The sequence below is a fragment of the Eptatretus burgeri genome, chromosome 1 (genome assembly GCF_056783735.1).
Source record: "Eptatretus burgeri isolate ZD-2024b chromosome 1, Ebu_testis_v1, whole genome shotgun sequence".
NCBI lineage: Eukaryota > Metazoa > Chordata > Myxini > Myxiniformes > Myxinidae > Eptatretus > Eptatretus burgeri.
In genome coordinates, this window is record NC_140961.1 from 124,249,134 (window position 1) to 124,268,614 (window position 19,481).

The 19,481-nt window shown below is 45.4% G+C and overlaps 1 protein-coding gene across 2 annotated transcripts in view; it reads right to left on the reverse strand.

Moving 5' to 3' along the window:
• Nucleotides 1-19,481, reverse strand: part of IFT172 (intraflagellar transport 172) — a 445,633-nt gene that overhangs the window by 193,011 nt on the left and 233,141 nt on the right. For both annotated transcript variants that reach the window (XM_085896864.1, XM_085896871.1), the window contains exons 22-24: nt 9,929-10,177; nt 6,542-6,620; nt 177-297 (exon numbers count right to left, since the gene is read on the reverse strand). In XM_085896864.1, coding sequence (XP_085752990.1) covers nt 177-297; nt 6,542-6,620; nt 9,929-10,177 — 449 coding nt within the window. The remainder of the gene's footprint in view (nt 1-176; nt 298-6,541; nt 6,621-9,928; nt 10,178-19,481) is intronic.

Sequence of the window (19,481 nt, forward strand, 5' to 3'; positions counted from 1 at the left end):
ACCAGATAAACTTCCTGCTGAGGATAAACTTCCTCTCCTCAACAGCATTTCTGGCTAACTAACCCCAAACTGCATTTATAATCTTTCTGCAAACCCACCATATGGAAGAGAGAAAATTAGTTCATAACCATGCAAGTGAATCAGGCAACTGACAATGTGCACAACACGTCACTGACCCAGCTTCAATGTAGTGGTTGATGGCTGCATCAAGTTGCTTCTGCTGCACAAGGTGATCACCCCAGGCCTCCTCGAGTTGAACAACCTCACTGGGAAATGAAGAGCGGGAGAGTTCCACCGCTGTGAAGCACAGTGAACGATATTAGTGAATAAAGAAGCATCACAAACAGACTCAGTACATGCATACACAATGCCACACTATCAATTACACCTGAAGGGAGAGAGAGCGTCAGATTACACAATGTTCTCAAATCTCAATCAAAGGTGTGAATACATTGGTCAATATTGTTTCAGAAATGGTTTACGGGGGTAAATGGGGAATAATTAATAATCGTTATTTCATAGTGCATGTCAGCAAAAGTGTAATCTATATATAATCGAGCAACTGTATGTGATTATGCATGTATGTATATATATATGCATGTATGTATGTATGTCAGCTCTTGACCCATTGGTTAGACAGCTGACTTATTGTAACCTGAAATACTTAAAGGCCCAGTCACACCTTGACGTTTTAGCCAGCAATGGCAACGTATTAAAATGTATGTAAAACGCTGGCTTACGTTGAACTTTTGATGTTTTTTTTAAAGATTCGGATGTATTCATAACGACTTGGTCTTATGCATAACGTATTAGTAACGGACTTTGAACGTTTCGTTGTGTTTTCGATAACTTATACCAACGAATGCTGGACCTGTTGCCGGCCTTCACAACCTATGCCCAACGATAGTCTAACTTAGGAATAGCGCGCTGCACGCATCGCCGACGATGACGTGGCGTAGGTTATGAAAAGTCTGCCGCACAACGATTCAAATCATAACCGCTGGAGAAATGGAAGTGTCAACATCGCAGTCACACCTTGGCGATCTTGCCAGTGTATGCCGACCTCTGAAAAATGCGTCTAAAACGCTGGCGCACGTCGAATACGGTATGGGTAAGTTTGGTATGCGTGAATAGAACGCTAAAGTATGCTATCATACGTCGTATTAAATGGAGTACGTCTTGTAATTTTAAACATGTTGAAAGTTTTAAGACGTACTTGCCGTATGACACATGCTCCGCATGCGATGGGAATAAGTTGTACGCACGATATGCGATCGTTGACACACATCGACACACGTTACTTGTAACATACTCAAAAGTCGAAACACGTCAAGGTAATGGTTAGCGTCAGTGTTCCAGACTCCCGTTTTTTTTTTTTTTATTTGGGATGACGGTGTTCAGTGTACAGTTCGGTTATGATTTAAATCGTTGAGTGGCAGCCTATTAATTATATTATATTATATTATAACCACATTAGAAATCGAAGTGTCAAAATCACCATCATACCGAAGGAAGGAAGAAAAAAAAATAAAAAAAATAAAACCAGGGAGTCTGGAACACTGACACTAACCATTACCTCGATGTGTTTCGACTTATGAGCACCTTACAAGTAACATGTGTCGATGTGTGTCATCGATCGCGTAACGTGAGTACAACACGTTACTCATAGGTTAGAAATAAGTTTTGGGTATGCTAAACATTACCTCGACGTGTTTTGACTTATGAGTAACTCACAAGTAACGTGTGTCGACGTGTGTCAACAATCGCGTGACGTGCGTACAACTAATGGCCAGCATTATGCAGAACCTGTGAGTCATACGCTGGCATAAGTCTTAAAATTTCAAGCATGGAAAAGTTGAGGACAACTGGAAAAGTACAACGTTTAAAGCCAGCGTACAACGACGTATGGCAGTGTTTTTCAGCGTGCTCTCAATGTTATCAAAACTTACCCATAAGTATTCAACGTGTACCAGCGTTTTAGACAAATTTTCCAAAAATCGGCATAAGCTGGCTAAAACGTCAAGGTGTGACCGGGCCTTAAGGCCCCGTCACACCTTGACGTTTTAGCCAACGTATGCCGATTTTTGATTTTTTTTTCTAAAACGCTGGCACACGTTGAATACGTTATGGGTAAGTTTTGATAACATTGAGAGCACGCTGAAAAACACTGCCATACGTCGTTGTACGTTGGCTTTAAACGTTGTACTTTTTGGTTGTCCTCAAATTTTTTCATGCTTGAAATTTCATGACGTATGCCGGCGTATGACTCACACGTTCCGCTACGCTGGCCACAAGTTGTATGCACGGTCTGCGATCGTTGACAGACGTCAACACATGCTACTTGTAAGTTAATCATAAGTTGAGACATGCCGAGGTAATGTTTAGCGTACCCGAAACTTATTTCTAACCTATGATTAACGTGTTGTTGGCACGTTACGCGATCGTTGCCACACGTCGACAGACGTTACTTTTAAGTTACTCATAGGCTGAAAGACGTCGGTATAATGGATCGTCCTTGCGTCAGCGTCCACGGCCACGGCCAGGACACTTATTTGCAGCATTCTTCAAACTTTTCTTCGGCATGACGAGGATGTTCACACTTTGATGTCTAGCTCGGCTATGATTCCAATTGTCCATCGGCAGCGTCTATTTAAAAGAGTCGAGTTTGAGCGTTTTTACACGTTCAGAAGAAACGCTTCAAATTTCCAAACCCCAGCGTCAAAAAACAAAGGCGAGTGACAGCAATTTAAATCGTTCATTGTAAACAATGAAAATAGCTGAGTGGTACCGTTTAAAAGTCGTTGAGTGTAAAAAAAATCTAATTGTTGAGCGCAAGCGTCTACTTTCAATAGTGGAGATGCAGCCATTTAAATCGTTGAGTTTATCATTTAAATCGTTAAATTGTAAAACGCAAGGACGATCCATCATAACCCACACCCTCCCCTACTACTGCCAACATGAACAAACTACTACTAATACTAATACTGATACTGATACTGTTACTGCTGACATGGACATCGACTCAAAAAGGACTCGAAAACACTGTAGGGTTCCCCTTTTATGAGCAGCATTTTTAAAAACCAATTCCCAAAACCGCTGGGAACACGTCTTTATATGGCAGTTGTAAGCTAGAAACACGTTAATTTATTTTTTTTTGTCGACCGGAAGACGTCATTGGAATACGTCTGCATACGTCGATGTGTGTTGGGACTACGTAAAGAATTGGTTCAAAGCACGTCAAACATAAGTTAGAAATAAGTTTCACGTAAAAAAGACATTACCGTGACGTGTTTCGACTTATGAGTAGCTTATAAGTAGCCTTTGTGGACGTGTGTAAGCATCCACATATCGTGTGTAAAACTTATCCCCATCGCATGCAGAACGTGTGTCATACGCCGAGTACGTCATAAAATTTTGAACATGTTTAAAATTTCTTGACGTACTCTACTTACTACGACGTATGATAGCGTACTTTAGCGTTGTACTCACGTATACCAAACTTACTCATACCGTATTTGACGTGCCCCAACGTTTTAGACACATTTTTCTTAGGTCGGCATACGCTGGCAAGATCGCCAAGGTGTGACTAGATGTTGACACTTCCATTTCTACGGCAGTTATGATTCGAATCGTTGTGCGCCAGCCTTTTAATAGGCTACGTCACGACATCATCGGCGATGCGTGCAACGCGCTATGCCTCAGTTAGACTATCGTTGGGCATCGGTTGTGTAGGCCGACAACAGGTTCAGCATTCGTTGGTATAAGTTATCTATAACACAACGAAACGTTCTGTGTCCGTTACCAATGCGTTATACATAAGACCAAGTCGCTATGAATACGTCCGAATCTTTTAAAAAAAACATCAAAAGTTCAACGTAAGCCAACGTTTTGCATACATTTTAATACGTTGCCATCGCTGGCTAAAATGTCAAGGTGTGACCGGGCCTTTAACCTAAAGTACCTGGAGGACCTTAAAGACTCCCACCTCCCCCCCCCCAAGAACCCAAAAGACCCAAACGACCCTGAGGACCTAAATGACTCTGAGGATGCAAAATACCCCAAGGACCCAAAATACACCGAGGACCCAAAAGACCCAAAGACCCTGAGGATCCAAAATACCCTAAAAACCCCAAGGACCCAATGTACCTCAAAGACCCCGAAGACCCAAAAGACCCAGAAGCCACTTAAAGACCCTGAAGACCCTTGAATACCACAAAGACCAAAAAGACCATAAAGAATCCGAGTACCCAAAAGACCCCGAAGACCCAAAATACATAAAATTCCCAAAGGAACCAGAGGACCCAAAAGACCCCAGGGACCCAAAAGACCCAGAGAACACAAAAGACTTTGAGGACCCTGAACACCCAAAAGACACAGGGGACCTAGAGGACCCAAAAGACCCAAACGACTCTGAATATCGAGGATGCAAAGACCCAAAAGACCCCAAAGACCAAAATGTCCTTGAGGACCCAAAAGACCCTTTTGTCCCCTTACACCATTAAGGCCTCTTACACCCTTTAGACAGATTAGACAGCTTAGACCCTTGACCATCTAGTCCACTTGGACCTATTCATATTACAAATAAATTCCAAATAAATATAATATCACCAATATTAGAAATATCTTTGAAGAAAATACATGTTTGCATTATGATTGGTGTAAATCGTGACAACACAGCAAATCTGTGACGCCAATTTCTGCAACGAAATGTGGAGAGGCGAACGTAGCGAGCCAATCCATGCTAGTTTAATTAATGTAATTAGCAAAATAGTGTTAAGTTGTGTTTTGAAGCTCTGGTCTCCTTCCCCCAGTGTTTTTGTCAAAGCTCCGGCTTTCCCCTCCATACACTGAAACATTCCCCGTGTAAATCTGTCTGTGTGTTTTTCTATGAGCAAAACTGTGCAAAAGGTCACACCGCAATTGAGACATGGTCGAGTTAGGAAATTCCATCAAACGTCAGACGACGTGTGATCGGAAAATGACTGGCACTTCTCCAGCAAATCATCGCAGGCTCGTGATCCTCAATCAAAGTCAGGCCAGACAAAAAAAAAAGCACGCTGAGAGAAGATGCTTTGCGGTTGTGTGGAGATTGTGCTGCGAGAGGATGCATTGTGGAGATCTCGCACTGTGCACTGTAGAGTATCGTGCTATGGTGGAGTGATCATGCGTTGTGGTGGTGAGACACTGTTGGGTGGAGAACACACTGGGCTTCGTGGTTCTGAACAGCACGGCGGACAGGTTCCGCTAGCCCTCTCTAATCTGTCTTGTCTACCTCCAAATGTGTCCCGTGTTCCACCGAATGAGTGAATAAGTTTAAATAATTAAGGACCGTCGACATTCCAAGGGTTCGTTGGGGTAATTATTTTTAACCTCCATTTCATTGTGTTGAGTTGTTTTGCCGTTTGTCACCGTGGTCTCTTCTCTTCTACCTCACCCTGTTTCTCCTGTTCATAAATCCTTTGTGGTCATCCTGCATGTAAGACACATGATCACCTTGTACAGAAGAATGAGGGGGAGGGCCAAAGTGCATTTAGTTAATTGGGCAATTAAACCCGTTAGAAGGGTGAATTGGAATCGCGCATTTAAAAGCAATCCACCAATAAGCTCTGCTTGGTTTATTTGCTGCCAGGTGATTTGACCAACGACACCTGGTTCTTAACCTATCGACCCCCCCCCCTTCCCCATGCAACTTACGGGTGGAAGTGGTAACCTCTCGTCCCCTACCTGCCTTGTGTTTCATCGGTGTGGTTATAATCTCGTGACCGTAACAGTATGTTGTCTAAAGTGTATCTCTCAGGGGCACGTACAAGCTATGTTCCATGCAACACATAAATTGGTAGATTTGGATCACTTTGGTTGTGCGATAGCATTTGCAGGAGCATATGGATTTTCATAAATTGGCAGATTTGACAAAGACTTCTCCACCTCAACTCTCACGCAGCTGGAACTCCAGCCACTGTACCTTTATTCACTACCAATGACGTTTATGGGGCTCTCCATTTGGTAAACACGTGTCTGTGCTGAAATATAAAAATGGCCGATTTTTCCCTGACTCACAACAGATGGAACATCACCTGTTGTATCATGGCAAACCAATACATTGCCCAATGTCATCTCACAAGACACACATTAAAAATGGTCCATGCATCAAATTGGGTCAAGGTTGGACAGTGGATAGCCACATTGACACATATGTTGAGAGAAACAATAAAAATCATAATTAATACTGGGACACTTGCACACTCACTCGCACACTCACTGTCCAAATACATATTCAGTGGCATGGATGTGCGGAGGAAAAGGAAAGCACATTAATTTATTTTATGAGAGTAGGAAAGTAGGAATTTTATGAACTTTTCTTTTTTGAAAGGTAGGAAGAGAATGGTTTATTTCATGGAGGAAAGAGGTTGAGATTTTAGTCAAGGGAATTCAGAGTATGACAATTCTCCAAAGGCTCACCCAGATTCCTGAACTGAGTGCCACGTTAGTACTGTAAACTGTTCGTCTGATGGAATGGCTTGGTTGACAGAAATGAACTTACCTTTCTGAAAAGAACAAGCCTTGCGGTAGCATTCAAGGGCTTTATGGTGATTCTTCAACTCTTCGAAAAGGTCTCCGGCCTAGAATAACGAAATAAAAATCACTCTGCAGTGAATAAGACTTCATATCATTCTCGTTATTGTCATAAAAATGCCATCAGATTTCACCCAGAAGGGTTTCTTCCTCATCCCAAGAATGTGCAACACAGACACAAAACTGCAAGCACTGAAGGTGCCGAAACATTAATACACTTTCGGAATATTTTTTACTAGGTACAAAATTATGGCTGCAGCATGGAAAAATCCATTAGCGGCCCATGATGAGGTGCATTTGTTACAAAGAATTTCGTTAATAACACATGGCACTATTTGTGGACAAACCCGTTATAACAGATTTCGACATGATATAAATATACATGACAGTGAATATATATATACATATATACATATATACATATACATATATACATATATACATATATACATATATATATAAAAATATATATATATATACATATATATATATATACATATACATATATACATATATACATATATACATATATATTTATATTTATATATATATATATATATATATATATATATATATATATATATATATATATATATATATCGAACAGTGTAATGTCAAACTTTTCTGATTAAAAATAAATCAAAATCCTTTGAGACATTGCGGAGAAATGAAGCTAAACTCGGGTGTCATTGTGGGATGTCATGCTTGCCTGCAATGAATGAAAGGGGTGTGGGGGTGTGAGCTTGGGATTGGAGGACTGAATACTATACAATGGATTGTTGATGCAATAACCAGCACAATGAATGTATACATTTGCTACAGCAACTAGCAGTGTTGGCTAGCAGTGAACAATATTCAAAGCAAATCGAAGTGAACAAATTTATGACGACAACGAAAGTATGTTGAATAAATCCAATGTTTAGTGCTGGTTGTTTAATGTGAATAGCAAGCAATGCTTCGGTAATTGCATAAGGATTGGGGGAAGAATAAAGAGTGAAAATAGCTGCGCGATACTGATAAATATTACATCCTTGAATCGAAGGGGGTTCCAAAAAGACCCGGACAACTTTGGTTGTTAATATGTTTCGAACCACGAATGATACAACAATACCCTTTGGTTTATATGATACAGAGACTCATAACATTTTGTGCACACCATCAATACACTTCAATATGAGCTCCGTTTGTCACGTGCGGCACATCAAGGCGGTACACGAGTTCTTGCCATGTTCGGCTCAGCATGTTTGCGTCCACCAATGCACTTGCAGGTGTGATCCGAGAACGAAGATGCTGCAGGTTTGCCACCTTGGTGTTGCAGGCAACATCTTTGACAAACCTCAACAGAACAAAAAAAAATCAAGGGGAGTTATGTCTGGTGATCGTGGGGGTTAGGAGGTTGGTCCGCCTCGGCTAATCCAGAGACCTATAAATTTTTCATTCAGGATGGCTCGAAGGACTAAGGCCCAATGAGGGGGAGCACCGTCCTGTTGAAAAATGACATCGGGTTGCAGGTCCTCAACCTGTGGGAAGGCAAATTCTTCCATTTTGTTCATCTCAATTGTTGAGGTCACTGTATCCTCCACAAAGAAAAATGGACCCACCAAGCGGTCATGGAGAAGACCACACCACACAATGACCTTTGGACTGTTGTGTACATATTCAATGACCATGTGGGTGTTTTCAGAGCCCCAGTTTCTCACATTGTGCCAATTGACCTTCCCTGATACATGAAAGCAAGCTTCGTCTGTGAACATGACCTTTTTCAGGTGGACACAAACATGCTGAGCCGAACATGGCAAGAACACATGTACCGCCTTGATATCCCGCACGTGACAAACAGAGCTCACATTGAAGTGTATTGATGGTGTGCACAAAACTACATGAGTTTCTGTGTCATATAAAATAAAGGGTATCATTGTATCACTTGTGGAAATAAATATATTAACAAGTAGAGTTGTCAGGGTCTTTTTGGAACACACTATAACCATGAATACACAAATACTGTTGTTTAATGATGGTGCGAATGTTAAAAAAAAAACATGGATGGTATGTCATAGAAAGTCTCCTCCTCTCGCATATGGAATTGTCTCACTGAGTCAACTGTCTTGTGCTCTTCCCTCTGGGCCTTCAAGTATGGTGCCCACTGCTACCTCATGGTCTCCTATTTATACCTCTGAGCTTAACTGCACATAATAAGACCCTGCAGGTCCCCCTTTTCACTTGCGTCACTTCTCCTCATGCTGTGGTGTGTGCATTTGTTTTCATCCACCTGTTTCACCTTTGACCCACCTTCTACCCGATGACCTGTAAAAACTCCTGTTGTTCCACTCTTCATGAGCCTTGACAACTGCATGAAAAAACCATACATTTAGCAATGCAAATGTTGTGATCTAAATGCATTAAAAAGCGAGGCATTCATTTTGGGAATTTTTTTTATCCATTATACACTGCAACTGAAATGCGATCGGAAGACTGGGCAAACATAAATGTTTAAAAAAAAAAATACAGACAAGGAGTTCGTTCATTCATGGAGAAATAAAACAACATGACAAATTTTATGAGACCTTTCCAATCATGACTCAAATAAGTGACAAAGCATATTGAGGAATTGATTCTTCCTTGTGATATCGTCATCGGGGCGGTTGGAACCACTACTTATTAAACTAGAAACACTCACTCCCTTTGGGAACAGCTTGTTTGGGAGGGTGGTTGGAGGGGCAGGTGAGGTAATAGCTAATAATACCCCCTGTCAACAGAAGGGGTCAGTAAACCACTTGCACTGTGGTATGTGTACAGGTGAAAATCATAAGTAATCTTCCCACCCCCTTTTTTTTGTGCCGAAGACTTGATGATGGGTACTACCAACACGTATGCATAATTTGGTGGAGATCGGCCCAGCCCTGTTTTTTTCGATGATTCTCAGATGTACATACATTCATACAATTGCCATATTTAATACCAACATGGTTACCTGGCGTTGCCCTGCTGCTCTAATCCTGTTGCCATTTTAAAGAAATAAAATGTTGTTTTAAAAATATTTTCGGGGGGTCATAAAACACTTCCCTACACCCACTCAGGAATGGGATCGGGGATCAATTAATATCACCTTTCACATTGTTACAAAGGCTGAGACGCCACAGAGAAGCGATAAAAAAAAACAAAATCCAACTTTTTTTTTTTCAAAACATTTTTTGCTAAAAACACTCCCGAGCACTCACTGATGAACCTCTGAAAGTTGGACGACGATCCAATCGACCATCTCTGAGAAAAATGGTGACAGACAGACAGACAGACAGACAGACAGACAGACAGACAAACATCTCTCTTATAATATAAATAGAAGGAAGCTTCATACTCTTTCCAGGAGATCCATTTTCAAAAGTGCAGAGGCAATGCGGTTGACAACATCCGGCTTTAACAGCAGCTCATTGTGAGACATGACAAGGCAGGCAGCTCGTGCCGGCAAATTTGCCTTCAGGTAGAGGTTGAGGGCACTCATGTGATCTCCTTTGCTTTCCCATAACTCCGCAGCACGTTCTTCCTGCCCAGTATCCAACAACCATTGTTGGTGAGTGTGTCGAAGTGCCTCGAGTTGTGGGTGGCCCTGGTGCAGATATTACACATCAATAGTTAGTTCTTGGACATCATCAAAAAGGTTTGCAAAGCAACTAATAAAGGCTGGATATGAAGATGATCTTTCATGGATTTCTTGGGTATAACACTTCCATTTCGATCACATAATGATGAGATGTTTTGCAAAAATGTGCACACAGCACCATGACTTTTATTCACTAAATTCTGCATGCCCACAGTTAAGTGAGAGTCAAATTCCCAAGATGATGGTTACACTTTTGCACTTCACGTATAATGAGAGAGAAGCAAGTACGGTAGGTTAAAAATATTATGGATACAACCTTACAATGCTATAGTTTCACATTTGTTTGTGATGTCAGGTCAGGTATGGGAGCATGTGCCAGAACAGCACGTCGCTGCGTCCACTTTCCGCCGGTACTCCAGGGGCCTCCGTCTGGCCATCCCCCAGGCAGATGCCAGGCCCATCCCCATCTCCTTGAGATGATGGTCAACCTGTTGCAACCATGAGGCACGTGGTCGGCCCACTGGCCTCCTCCACTCATGAGACTCCCTCGCTGAGAGAATCTGGTGAGCAGGATCAGAGTCAGGAAAATGAGCCACATGTCCATACAGCCGCAACTGACGCTCACGGACTATGCAGGTAACAAATCTCATCCGAGTCTCTCTCAGCAACCGCTCGTTGGACACAAAATCCGACCAGCGATAGCCAAGGATTCTTCGAAGAGACCTGGTACCAAAGGAATTAAGTCTCCGTCTCAGATCCTTGGTCAGAGTCCAAGTCTTGCACCCATAGAGCAAGACTGGAAGTACCAAGGACCTGAAGACTCGGACTTTCGTCCTCCCGCACAGGTACCGGCAGCGCCACACCCCATGATCCAGTGAATCCATGACTCCCCAGGCCCGACCCAGACGTCTATTGACCTCTGACTCGCAGCCAGCAGAGACATGAATATCACTGCCAAGGTAAGTGAATCTCTCCACGACCTCAACATCCTCACCACAAACAGACACAGACAGGACAGCAGCATCCAAGATGTCACCGAAAGCCTGGATCTTAGTTTTGACCCAAGAAACCCGTAATCCCAACGGCTCCGACTCCTCATTCAGCACCTCGAGGGCCCCCAAGAGGATGTCTAAAGTCTCCGCAAAGATGACTGCATCATCTGCAAAGTCAAGGTCCGAGATCTTGACATTCCCAAATGACGCACCGCAACTTGATCTCTCCGACATCCTCCCTAGAATCCAGTCCATACAAGTGCTGAAAAGTGTGGGGGCAAGTACACATCCCTGACGAACTCCAGTAACAACTGGAAATAAGTCAGAGGTGGTACCACCACACTTCACAGCACTCTCAGTACCAGAGTAGAGTTCAGACATCAGATCGATCAGTTTTGGTGGCACCCCACGAAGACCAAGAATCCTCCAGAGGACATCCCGATTCACTGAATCGAACGCTTTACAGAGATCAACATAGGCTGCAAGCAACCCCTGCCGAAACTCTCGTCTGCGTTCGGTGAGGACACGAAGTGCAAGGATACGGTCAATCGTTGACCTCTTTGGTGTAAAGCCTGACTGCTCTGGACGCTGGTGCTCAAGCAGATGGTGGCGAACCCTATAGAGAATTATCCGAGCAAAGACCTTGCCCGGCACTGAGAGCAGCGTCACCCCTCGGTAGTTGTTGCAGTCTTGGCGATCACCCTTCCCTTTCCAGAGAGGGACAACAAGGCCCCTCTTCCAGTCAGTTGGGATGATGCCTGTGTTCCAGGCAGAGCACAAAACTGCATGCAACGACACGAGTGCAGCATTTCCACCAGCCTTGAGAAGTTCGGCATGGATGCCACAGATCCCTGGAGCTTTGCCCCGTTTCAACTGGTTCACCGCAGCCCGTGTTTCCACAAGCGTAGGTGGACCACAGTTGATTCGAGGGTCAGCAACAGGGATTGTAACACCCTTGACGTCCAACTCGACAGTTGGGGGATCAGCCTGGTACAACCGCTCAAAGTAACCGGCCCAGCGGGCCTTCACTTCAGACTCCTCTGTCAAGAGCCTACCACTCTCTGCTCGAACTGTAGTGCTCCGAGGGATGGGCTTGGATGAACGTAATGCGCGAATTCCCCTGTAAGTGGGACGAGAAACACCTGTCCACAGGTGATGCTCTACCCCCTCACAGATTCCTCGCACATAGGCCTCCTTGTCCACCCTCAGTGCACGTACAGTTTTACGCCTCAGCTCCCTGAACAGCTCAGCTCTGCCATTCAGCCTGGCCCTGCGACTCTCGTCAATGGTATCCAGTGTCCCTTGAGAGACAAAATTCTTCTTTGCCCTGCGGTGAGCTCCAAGGCATCCACCGGCAACATCAAGGACGGTGGTCTTAAAGGCGCTCCACAACTCTTCAGGACCCCCCAAGTGTCCACTCAGCCTGTTCGCAAACTCCTCAGCTACTCTCTCATCCCTGAGCTTGGCAACATCCAGCCTCGGCTGGGATGGTACCATTCTCCAGGATTTAAGGTGCAGCTTTAGAGTTGCTACAACAAACCGGTGGTCAGTATTGAGGAACTGAGCACTCCGGTAGACCCTGCAGTTCTGGATCATCCTCCAACGACCGTCAATGAGGACATGGTCAATCTCCTTTGCCACACCGCCAGCGTTGGAATACCAAGTCCAGCGATGAGCTTGTGGGCGCTGAAACCATGAACCAGCCACCCTAAGTCCATGATTTCTTGCAAAGTCAAGGAACTTAGTGCTATTCTGGTTCATAGTTCCTGACCCATGGGGACCAACACACACCTCATAACCGTCCCTATCAGTTCCAGTCGATGCATTGAAATCCCCCAAGACTAGAAGTGTATCTCGTCTGGGACACTGATCAACCACAGACTCGAGTGTGGCGTAGAATGCATCCTTCACGGTGAGATCACTCGCCTCAGTCGAAGCATAAACAGAGACCAGGGAAATGACACCTAAGTAGTGACGAATCCTTAATCTCATAATACGCTCGTTGACCGGTGTTACCTCAATTATCATTGGGGTCAGCTTATTGGACACAGCTGCAGCAACTCCTTGGGTATGGTAACCATCAGAGCGACCAGACCAATAGTAGGTGTAACCACCCACCATTATCTCGCCGCAATCCGGTCTCCGAACCTCAGAGAGAGCTGCAATCCCGATGTCCAAACGCTTGAGCTCAGATGATAACAGAGACAGGTGATCATCCTCTCTTAGGGATAGGACATTCCAGGCACCCACCCGAAGGGACCGCCTCAGGTTAACCCAAGGAGACCGCCGTCTGGTGGACGACACCTCAGCACCACTCTGACACACTCTCCCGCAATCTGACCCAGGGATGTTACCCCGTGGTTTCCCTCCTATCAAAGATTGGGGGTCCCGAAGGCTTTGCCCCAATCCCGTCATCCGGTGAGCTGCCCTGCGAAGGGAAGCTGCACAGGAGGTACTCCCACAGAGTGGGTTTTCAGATTTTTTTGCGTTTTTGCGTTTTGCGGAATGAAGGGTTTTACGGTGGCCGGAGTGCAAATCCTGCCACCAACCTCCTAATAAGAAGTGACCCAACTGCAGGAGGACGTCCGCAGACACAGTTGGGCGCTAGATATGGATGGCCGTTGGCTCACAAGGAACTCCTCCGCCCTTTGACAGGTTTTGTTTTTAATCCTGCTGGGTGTCTGTATCCAAACACCCTCCTCACCAGAAAACCTGGTGGGGGAGACGGTTTAGTCGCCGACAACCCGACCATGGAACAGGCTAGTACAGGTTTACATGGTACCTGTAGCAGGTCACAGATCGAACCTGACCTGACCTAAGGCAGTTTGTGATGACTCGATCTAAAACACTCAAAGTGACAAGGCACAGGGATTCTCCACCACCCTTTGCTGAAAGAAAAGGAGCTGTTGCTATGATGGCTGATTAACAGCCATCACCACATGAGGAATGTAAGAACATTAGAATCTCTAATGACATGAGACGTTCTTACATTCCTCATGTTGTAAATGTAACTGTTTTGCCGACTTCACAAAAAAACTGTTTAAAAAGTTTGCCACTCAAAAAGGGCAGTGTGCAATGGTCACGTGGATGTTTTATTTTACACGTTTACGTCAACATGAGAGACAAGTTATAAACAAAGAATAAGTAATACCAAAGAAGGAAGTGTGGTGAATTGTCGTGAATTGAGGGACATGACGCGGGATCACATGTTGTGCGTCTCGCGTATAAGGGGAGGTCTCTGCGGCACGAGTGATTGTCCCCGGGGCATTGCTATTGACATCGGCTGTTCACTTGATGCTCGTTAACTGAAGGTGCTCATTGACTGGTGAGAATGGAGATTATATTGAACTCCGTGCTTACGCGGATTGTCTGCAATGATTAACTGCACATGTATACGTTACTGCTTATGTACTCCTAGCTGAACCTGTATTCCCCGGTGTGCCCACAGAAGCGGCTCCAATCAAATGGAATAAAGCCTAAACTCTGAAGGTTCTTCTCTCGCTCTCATTTCAATTTATTCCATTTAGTTTTCTCGGCTCTCTCAACCAAAGATGGACAAGATCTACAAACCAGAGAGGTTCGACGCAGACCCGAACGCGACTGACGCAGAAATGAAATGGTCACATTGGTTCTGTTCCTTCTCACACTATCTGACCATCATCGAGGAAGGAGCCGACAAATTTGCCGCTCTCGTGAATCATGTCTCGCCCAGCGTGTACAGGCTCTTCTCGGAGTGCGACACTTACGAAGCAGCGATCGAGGTGCTGCAAGCGCTCTACGTGAAGCCCAAGAACGAGGTATACATACGACATCTTCTCAACACACGCAAGCAAGCAGCCGGGGAGACAATCGATCAGTTCCTGCAAGCTCTGAATCAGCTGGGAAAAGACGGCAGCTTCCGGGCGGTAAGCGCCGAGGAACACCGAAAGGAAGCCACACGGGAGGCATTCATCCAAGGACTCAGATCAGCCCACATACGGCAACGCTTACTAGAGAAAGCGCAACCCACTCTTGACAAGGTAGTCGATCAGGCTCGAGCGATGGATACGGCTCAGCAGCAATCTGAGTCATTTGGGACACCGATGCTGCTCATGAACGCTGCTACGATGGGAACCCAAGGAACCCCACTGGCACAGACACAGCCAGACATAGGGGATGGAGAAACACCCGAGGAGCCGGATACCCAGACCTCGTCAAACTCCTCAGCAACTGCTCCGGTTGGTAAATGCTTCCTTTGTGGGTACAAAAGGCATCCTCGTCAAAAATGTCCCGCCAGAGATGCCACATGCATGAATTGCGACAAGAAAGGGCATTATGCCAGGGTATGTAAATCTACTCTAAGGAGAAATAAACCCACTTCTGCGGCTCTCTACTCGCAAAATAAATTGACTGCAGCCTCCCGGGGAATCTATCCAAGGCTATCATCAACGTACGAATTAACGGGCATATGGCTGAGGCACTGATTGATACCGGTAGCTCTGAAAGTTTCGTCAACAGCTCGCTAGTGAAGGGCAGGAAATGGGTAATCCACCCGACTGACAATACGGTATGCATGGCCGCCACCTCACTACAATCCCGCGTACGAGGGTACTGCAATGTTGAATTGGACGTAAAAGGGTACACGCATCGGGATGTAAAGGTACTGGTGCTTCGTGATTTGTGCGCAGACGTAATTCTGGGTCATAATGTCCTCAAGCAGCACACGAGCGTCGAAATACCCTTTGGAGGAAGCAAGCCTCGTCTAATTTTAAATGCGTTGACCACCGCGGAGGTGACGTCCCCCAGCTGTTCGCTAACTTGTCGCCGGTCTGCAAACCGATAGCGATCAAATCGCGGCGATATACCACTGCTGACATGAATTTCATCACTTCGGAAACCAAGCGATTACTGGAGGAGGGAATTATAGAACCGAGCGATTCGCCATGGCGCGCACAGGTGTTAGTAACCAGCAGTCAGAACCATAAGAAACGAATGGTTGTCGATTATTCCCAAACGGTCAATCGCTTCACCCAACTCGACGCCTACCCCCTGCCGCGCATAGACGAGATGGTCGAACGCGTGGCCAATTATAAGGTATTCAGTACCATCGACTTGCGGAGCGCCTATCATCAAATTCCCATCCGAGAGGAAGACAAACCTTACACTGCATTCCAGGCAGGGCGGCACCTCTACCAGTTCAGAAGGATACCATTCGGTGTCACGAATGGAGTAGCTTGCTTCCAACGGGTTATGGACGACATCATCTCAGATGAAAACCTCAAAGACACTTTTGTTTACGTGGATAATGTCACAGTGTGCGGTAGGGATCAGAGGGAACATGATAGGAATCTGGACAGATTCTTGAGCATTGCTAGAAAATATAATCTGACTCTCAACTACGAGAAATGCGTATTCTCGGCAAGGTCAATTGACCTTCTCGGCTACACAATAGCCGACGGCACAATTAAGCCTCATCCTGAGCGATTGCGCCCGCTCCGTGAGCTTCCACCACCTCAGGACTTGCAAACAATGCGCCGGGTGATCGGGATGTTCGCTTACTATGCGAGATGGATTTCGCAATACTCCGAGAAAATACATCCCCTAGTGCATTGCAAAAACTTTCCACCAGATGCCGCTGTTGTAAGAGCTTTCCACAATCTCAAGGATGATATCAGTAAGTCCGTGGTTTTATCGATCGACAGCTCGGTGCCCTTCGTGGTGGAGACCGACGCTTCAAATCACGCCATAGCTGCTACACTTAATCAGTCTGGGCGGCCGGTCGCGTTCTTCTCGAGAACTCTCTCTAGAAGCGAGCAGAGACACTCAGCAATAGAGAAGGAAGCGTACGCCATCGTTGAAGCGCTGCGGAAATGGAGACATTATTTACTGGGAAACCACTTCACGCTCGTTACGGACCAACGATCCGTGGCATTCATGTTTGATGGGAAAAATAACGGGAAAATTAAGAATGAAAAAATTATGAGATGGCGGATAGACCTAGCTTGCTACAGATACGACATTGTTTACCGGCCCGGGAAAGAAAACCCTGCTGCAGATACCTTCTCCCGGGTCTACAGTTCGGCAACAATCAGTCAGGCTTTGCAAGACCTCCATGTGTCTCTGTGCCACCCAGGGGTAACCAGGATGGCACATTTCGTACGCAGACAAAATCTTCCCTATTCTGTTGAAGATATTAAACAAATGAATGCTTCATGCCCTGTTTGTGCTGAACTAAAACCCAGATTCTATGGCGCGGCTTCTGGCAGACTGATCAAGGCCACTTCCCCCTTCGAGAGACTAAACATCGACTTCAAAGGGCCCCTGCCGACCGAAACAGACAACAGATACATATTCACCGTTGTTGATGAATATTCAAGGTTCCCTTTCGCGTTTCCGTGCTCGGATATGACCTCGGGCACTGTCGTAAAATGTCTGTCTGACCTCTTCGCTATGTTTGGGAGACCTTCGTACATACATTCAGACAGAGGGCCGTGTTTCATGTCGGCCGGGCTAAAACAATTCCTATTAGAGCACGGCATAGCAATTAGTCGAACGACGGGTTACAACCCACAGGGAAACGGGCAGGTGGAACGGTATAATGGAGTTATTTGGAAAGCCGTAACTCTGGCGCTGAAATCGAGAGGACTGGGCCCCGAGCGATGGGAGGTTACTCTTCCCGACGCTCTGAATTCCATACGCTCTTTGCTCTGCACGTCCACAAATGCCACTCCTCACGAACGTATGTTTACTCACCAACGACGTTATGTTGACGGTCAAACGGTGCCCAACTGGCTGACCCACCCCGGTACAGTGTTCATGAAACGCCCGGTACGACAAAGCAAGTATGAACCGCTGGTGGAGGGGGTCGAACTCATTGACACTAATCCAGAGTATGCTCATGTCAGGCTCCCGGATGGCAGGGAGACCACTGTGTCGGTTCGCCATCTGGCTCCCTCAGGTACTCCTCCCGTCGGTACACCACCTTCTGGCACTCCTCCTTCTGACATTTCCCCCCCCAGGAACTCCGCCAGGCGACGGGGCTGCCGCGTTCCACCCGAGAGCGATCGAGGAGTCATCCCCGGCACAAGTCGAGGCTCACCAAGAGGATCGGGAGTCTCCCTCAAGTGAAACTGCCGTTTACTCCCGGAGAGGTCGACGAATAAGGCCCCCTCGACGACTCAATCTGTAAAGGGGATTATCGGCATTCTCGCTGCTCATGCTCCTATATGCCCATTATATCATATATCGATGCTCATTTCCATGCTCCTACAACTCAAAATAATCACTGCTTGGCATGTATGCTTCTGTAGATCTATTAGTCCGCGTTGCTTGAAATGTATACTCCTATAGTGCTAAAGCAATCATGGTGTGTAAGATGGGCCCCTAGTTACATTTTAAAGGTGGGGAGAATGTGGTGAATTGTCGTGAATTGAGGGACATGACGCGGGATCACATGTTGTGCGTCTCGCGTATAAGGGGAGGTCTCTGCGGCACGAGTGATTGTCCCCGGGGCATTGCTATTGACATCGGCTGTTCACTTGATGCTCGTTAACTGAAGGTGCTCATTGACTGGTGAGAATGGAGATTATATCGAACTCCGTGCTTACGCGGATTGTCTGCAATGATTAACTGCACATGTATACGTTACTGCTTATGTACTCCTAGCTGAACCTGTATTCCCCGGTGTGCCCACAGAAGCGGCTCCAATCAAATGGAATAAAGCCTAAACTCTGAAGGTTCTTCTCTCGCTCTCATTTCAGGAAGTAAGTTTGGGAGTGACAGCATCAGTTCAAGGACCGGTAAATGCCTGCCCCCTGCAATCTCAAAATTTAACTCGTCTCTGATGTCGATGTGAACTTGTGAAAAATCAAAAGTTTGAACATAATTTGAACTGCTCAGCATATACTTGTTATTGCCATCCATAGAGATTCCTCATGATGTTTTTTACATATATACCGTGTATTGGTGGTTTCCCAAAGTTGTCCTTGAAGAAACAGTTTCTGTCAGATTCCTTGCACATTTAGCAGTTGGACAAACAAATAAAACCACATGTTGAAAGTTTTGCTTTTGCAATAGAAGTAATTGGATATTAAATGAAGCCAACAGGATACAATTTCCAAAATAGACAGAAAAGACTGATTATAGTGAGTGAAACCAAAAGAGGGATACAAAGCATATTTAGCCTAAGTAGTCAGGTTATCTTTACTCATCAGTTGAAGGTCCACAAATACACTCTTAAACTCGTCACCTTTTCCTGCATAACAGACTGCTCTCTGCAGCACATGGACTTCTGTCCCACCGAGATTGAGATGTTAAAAGTCAATCTTGACACCTATGCA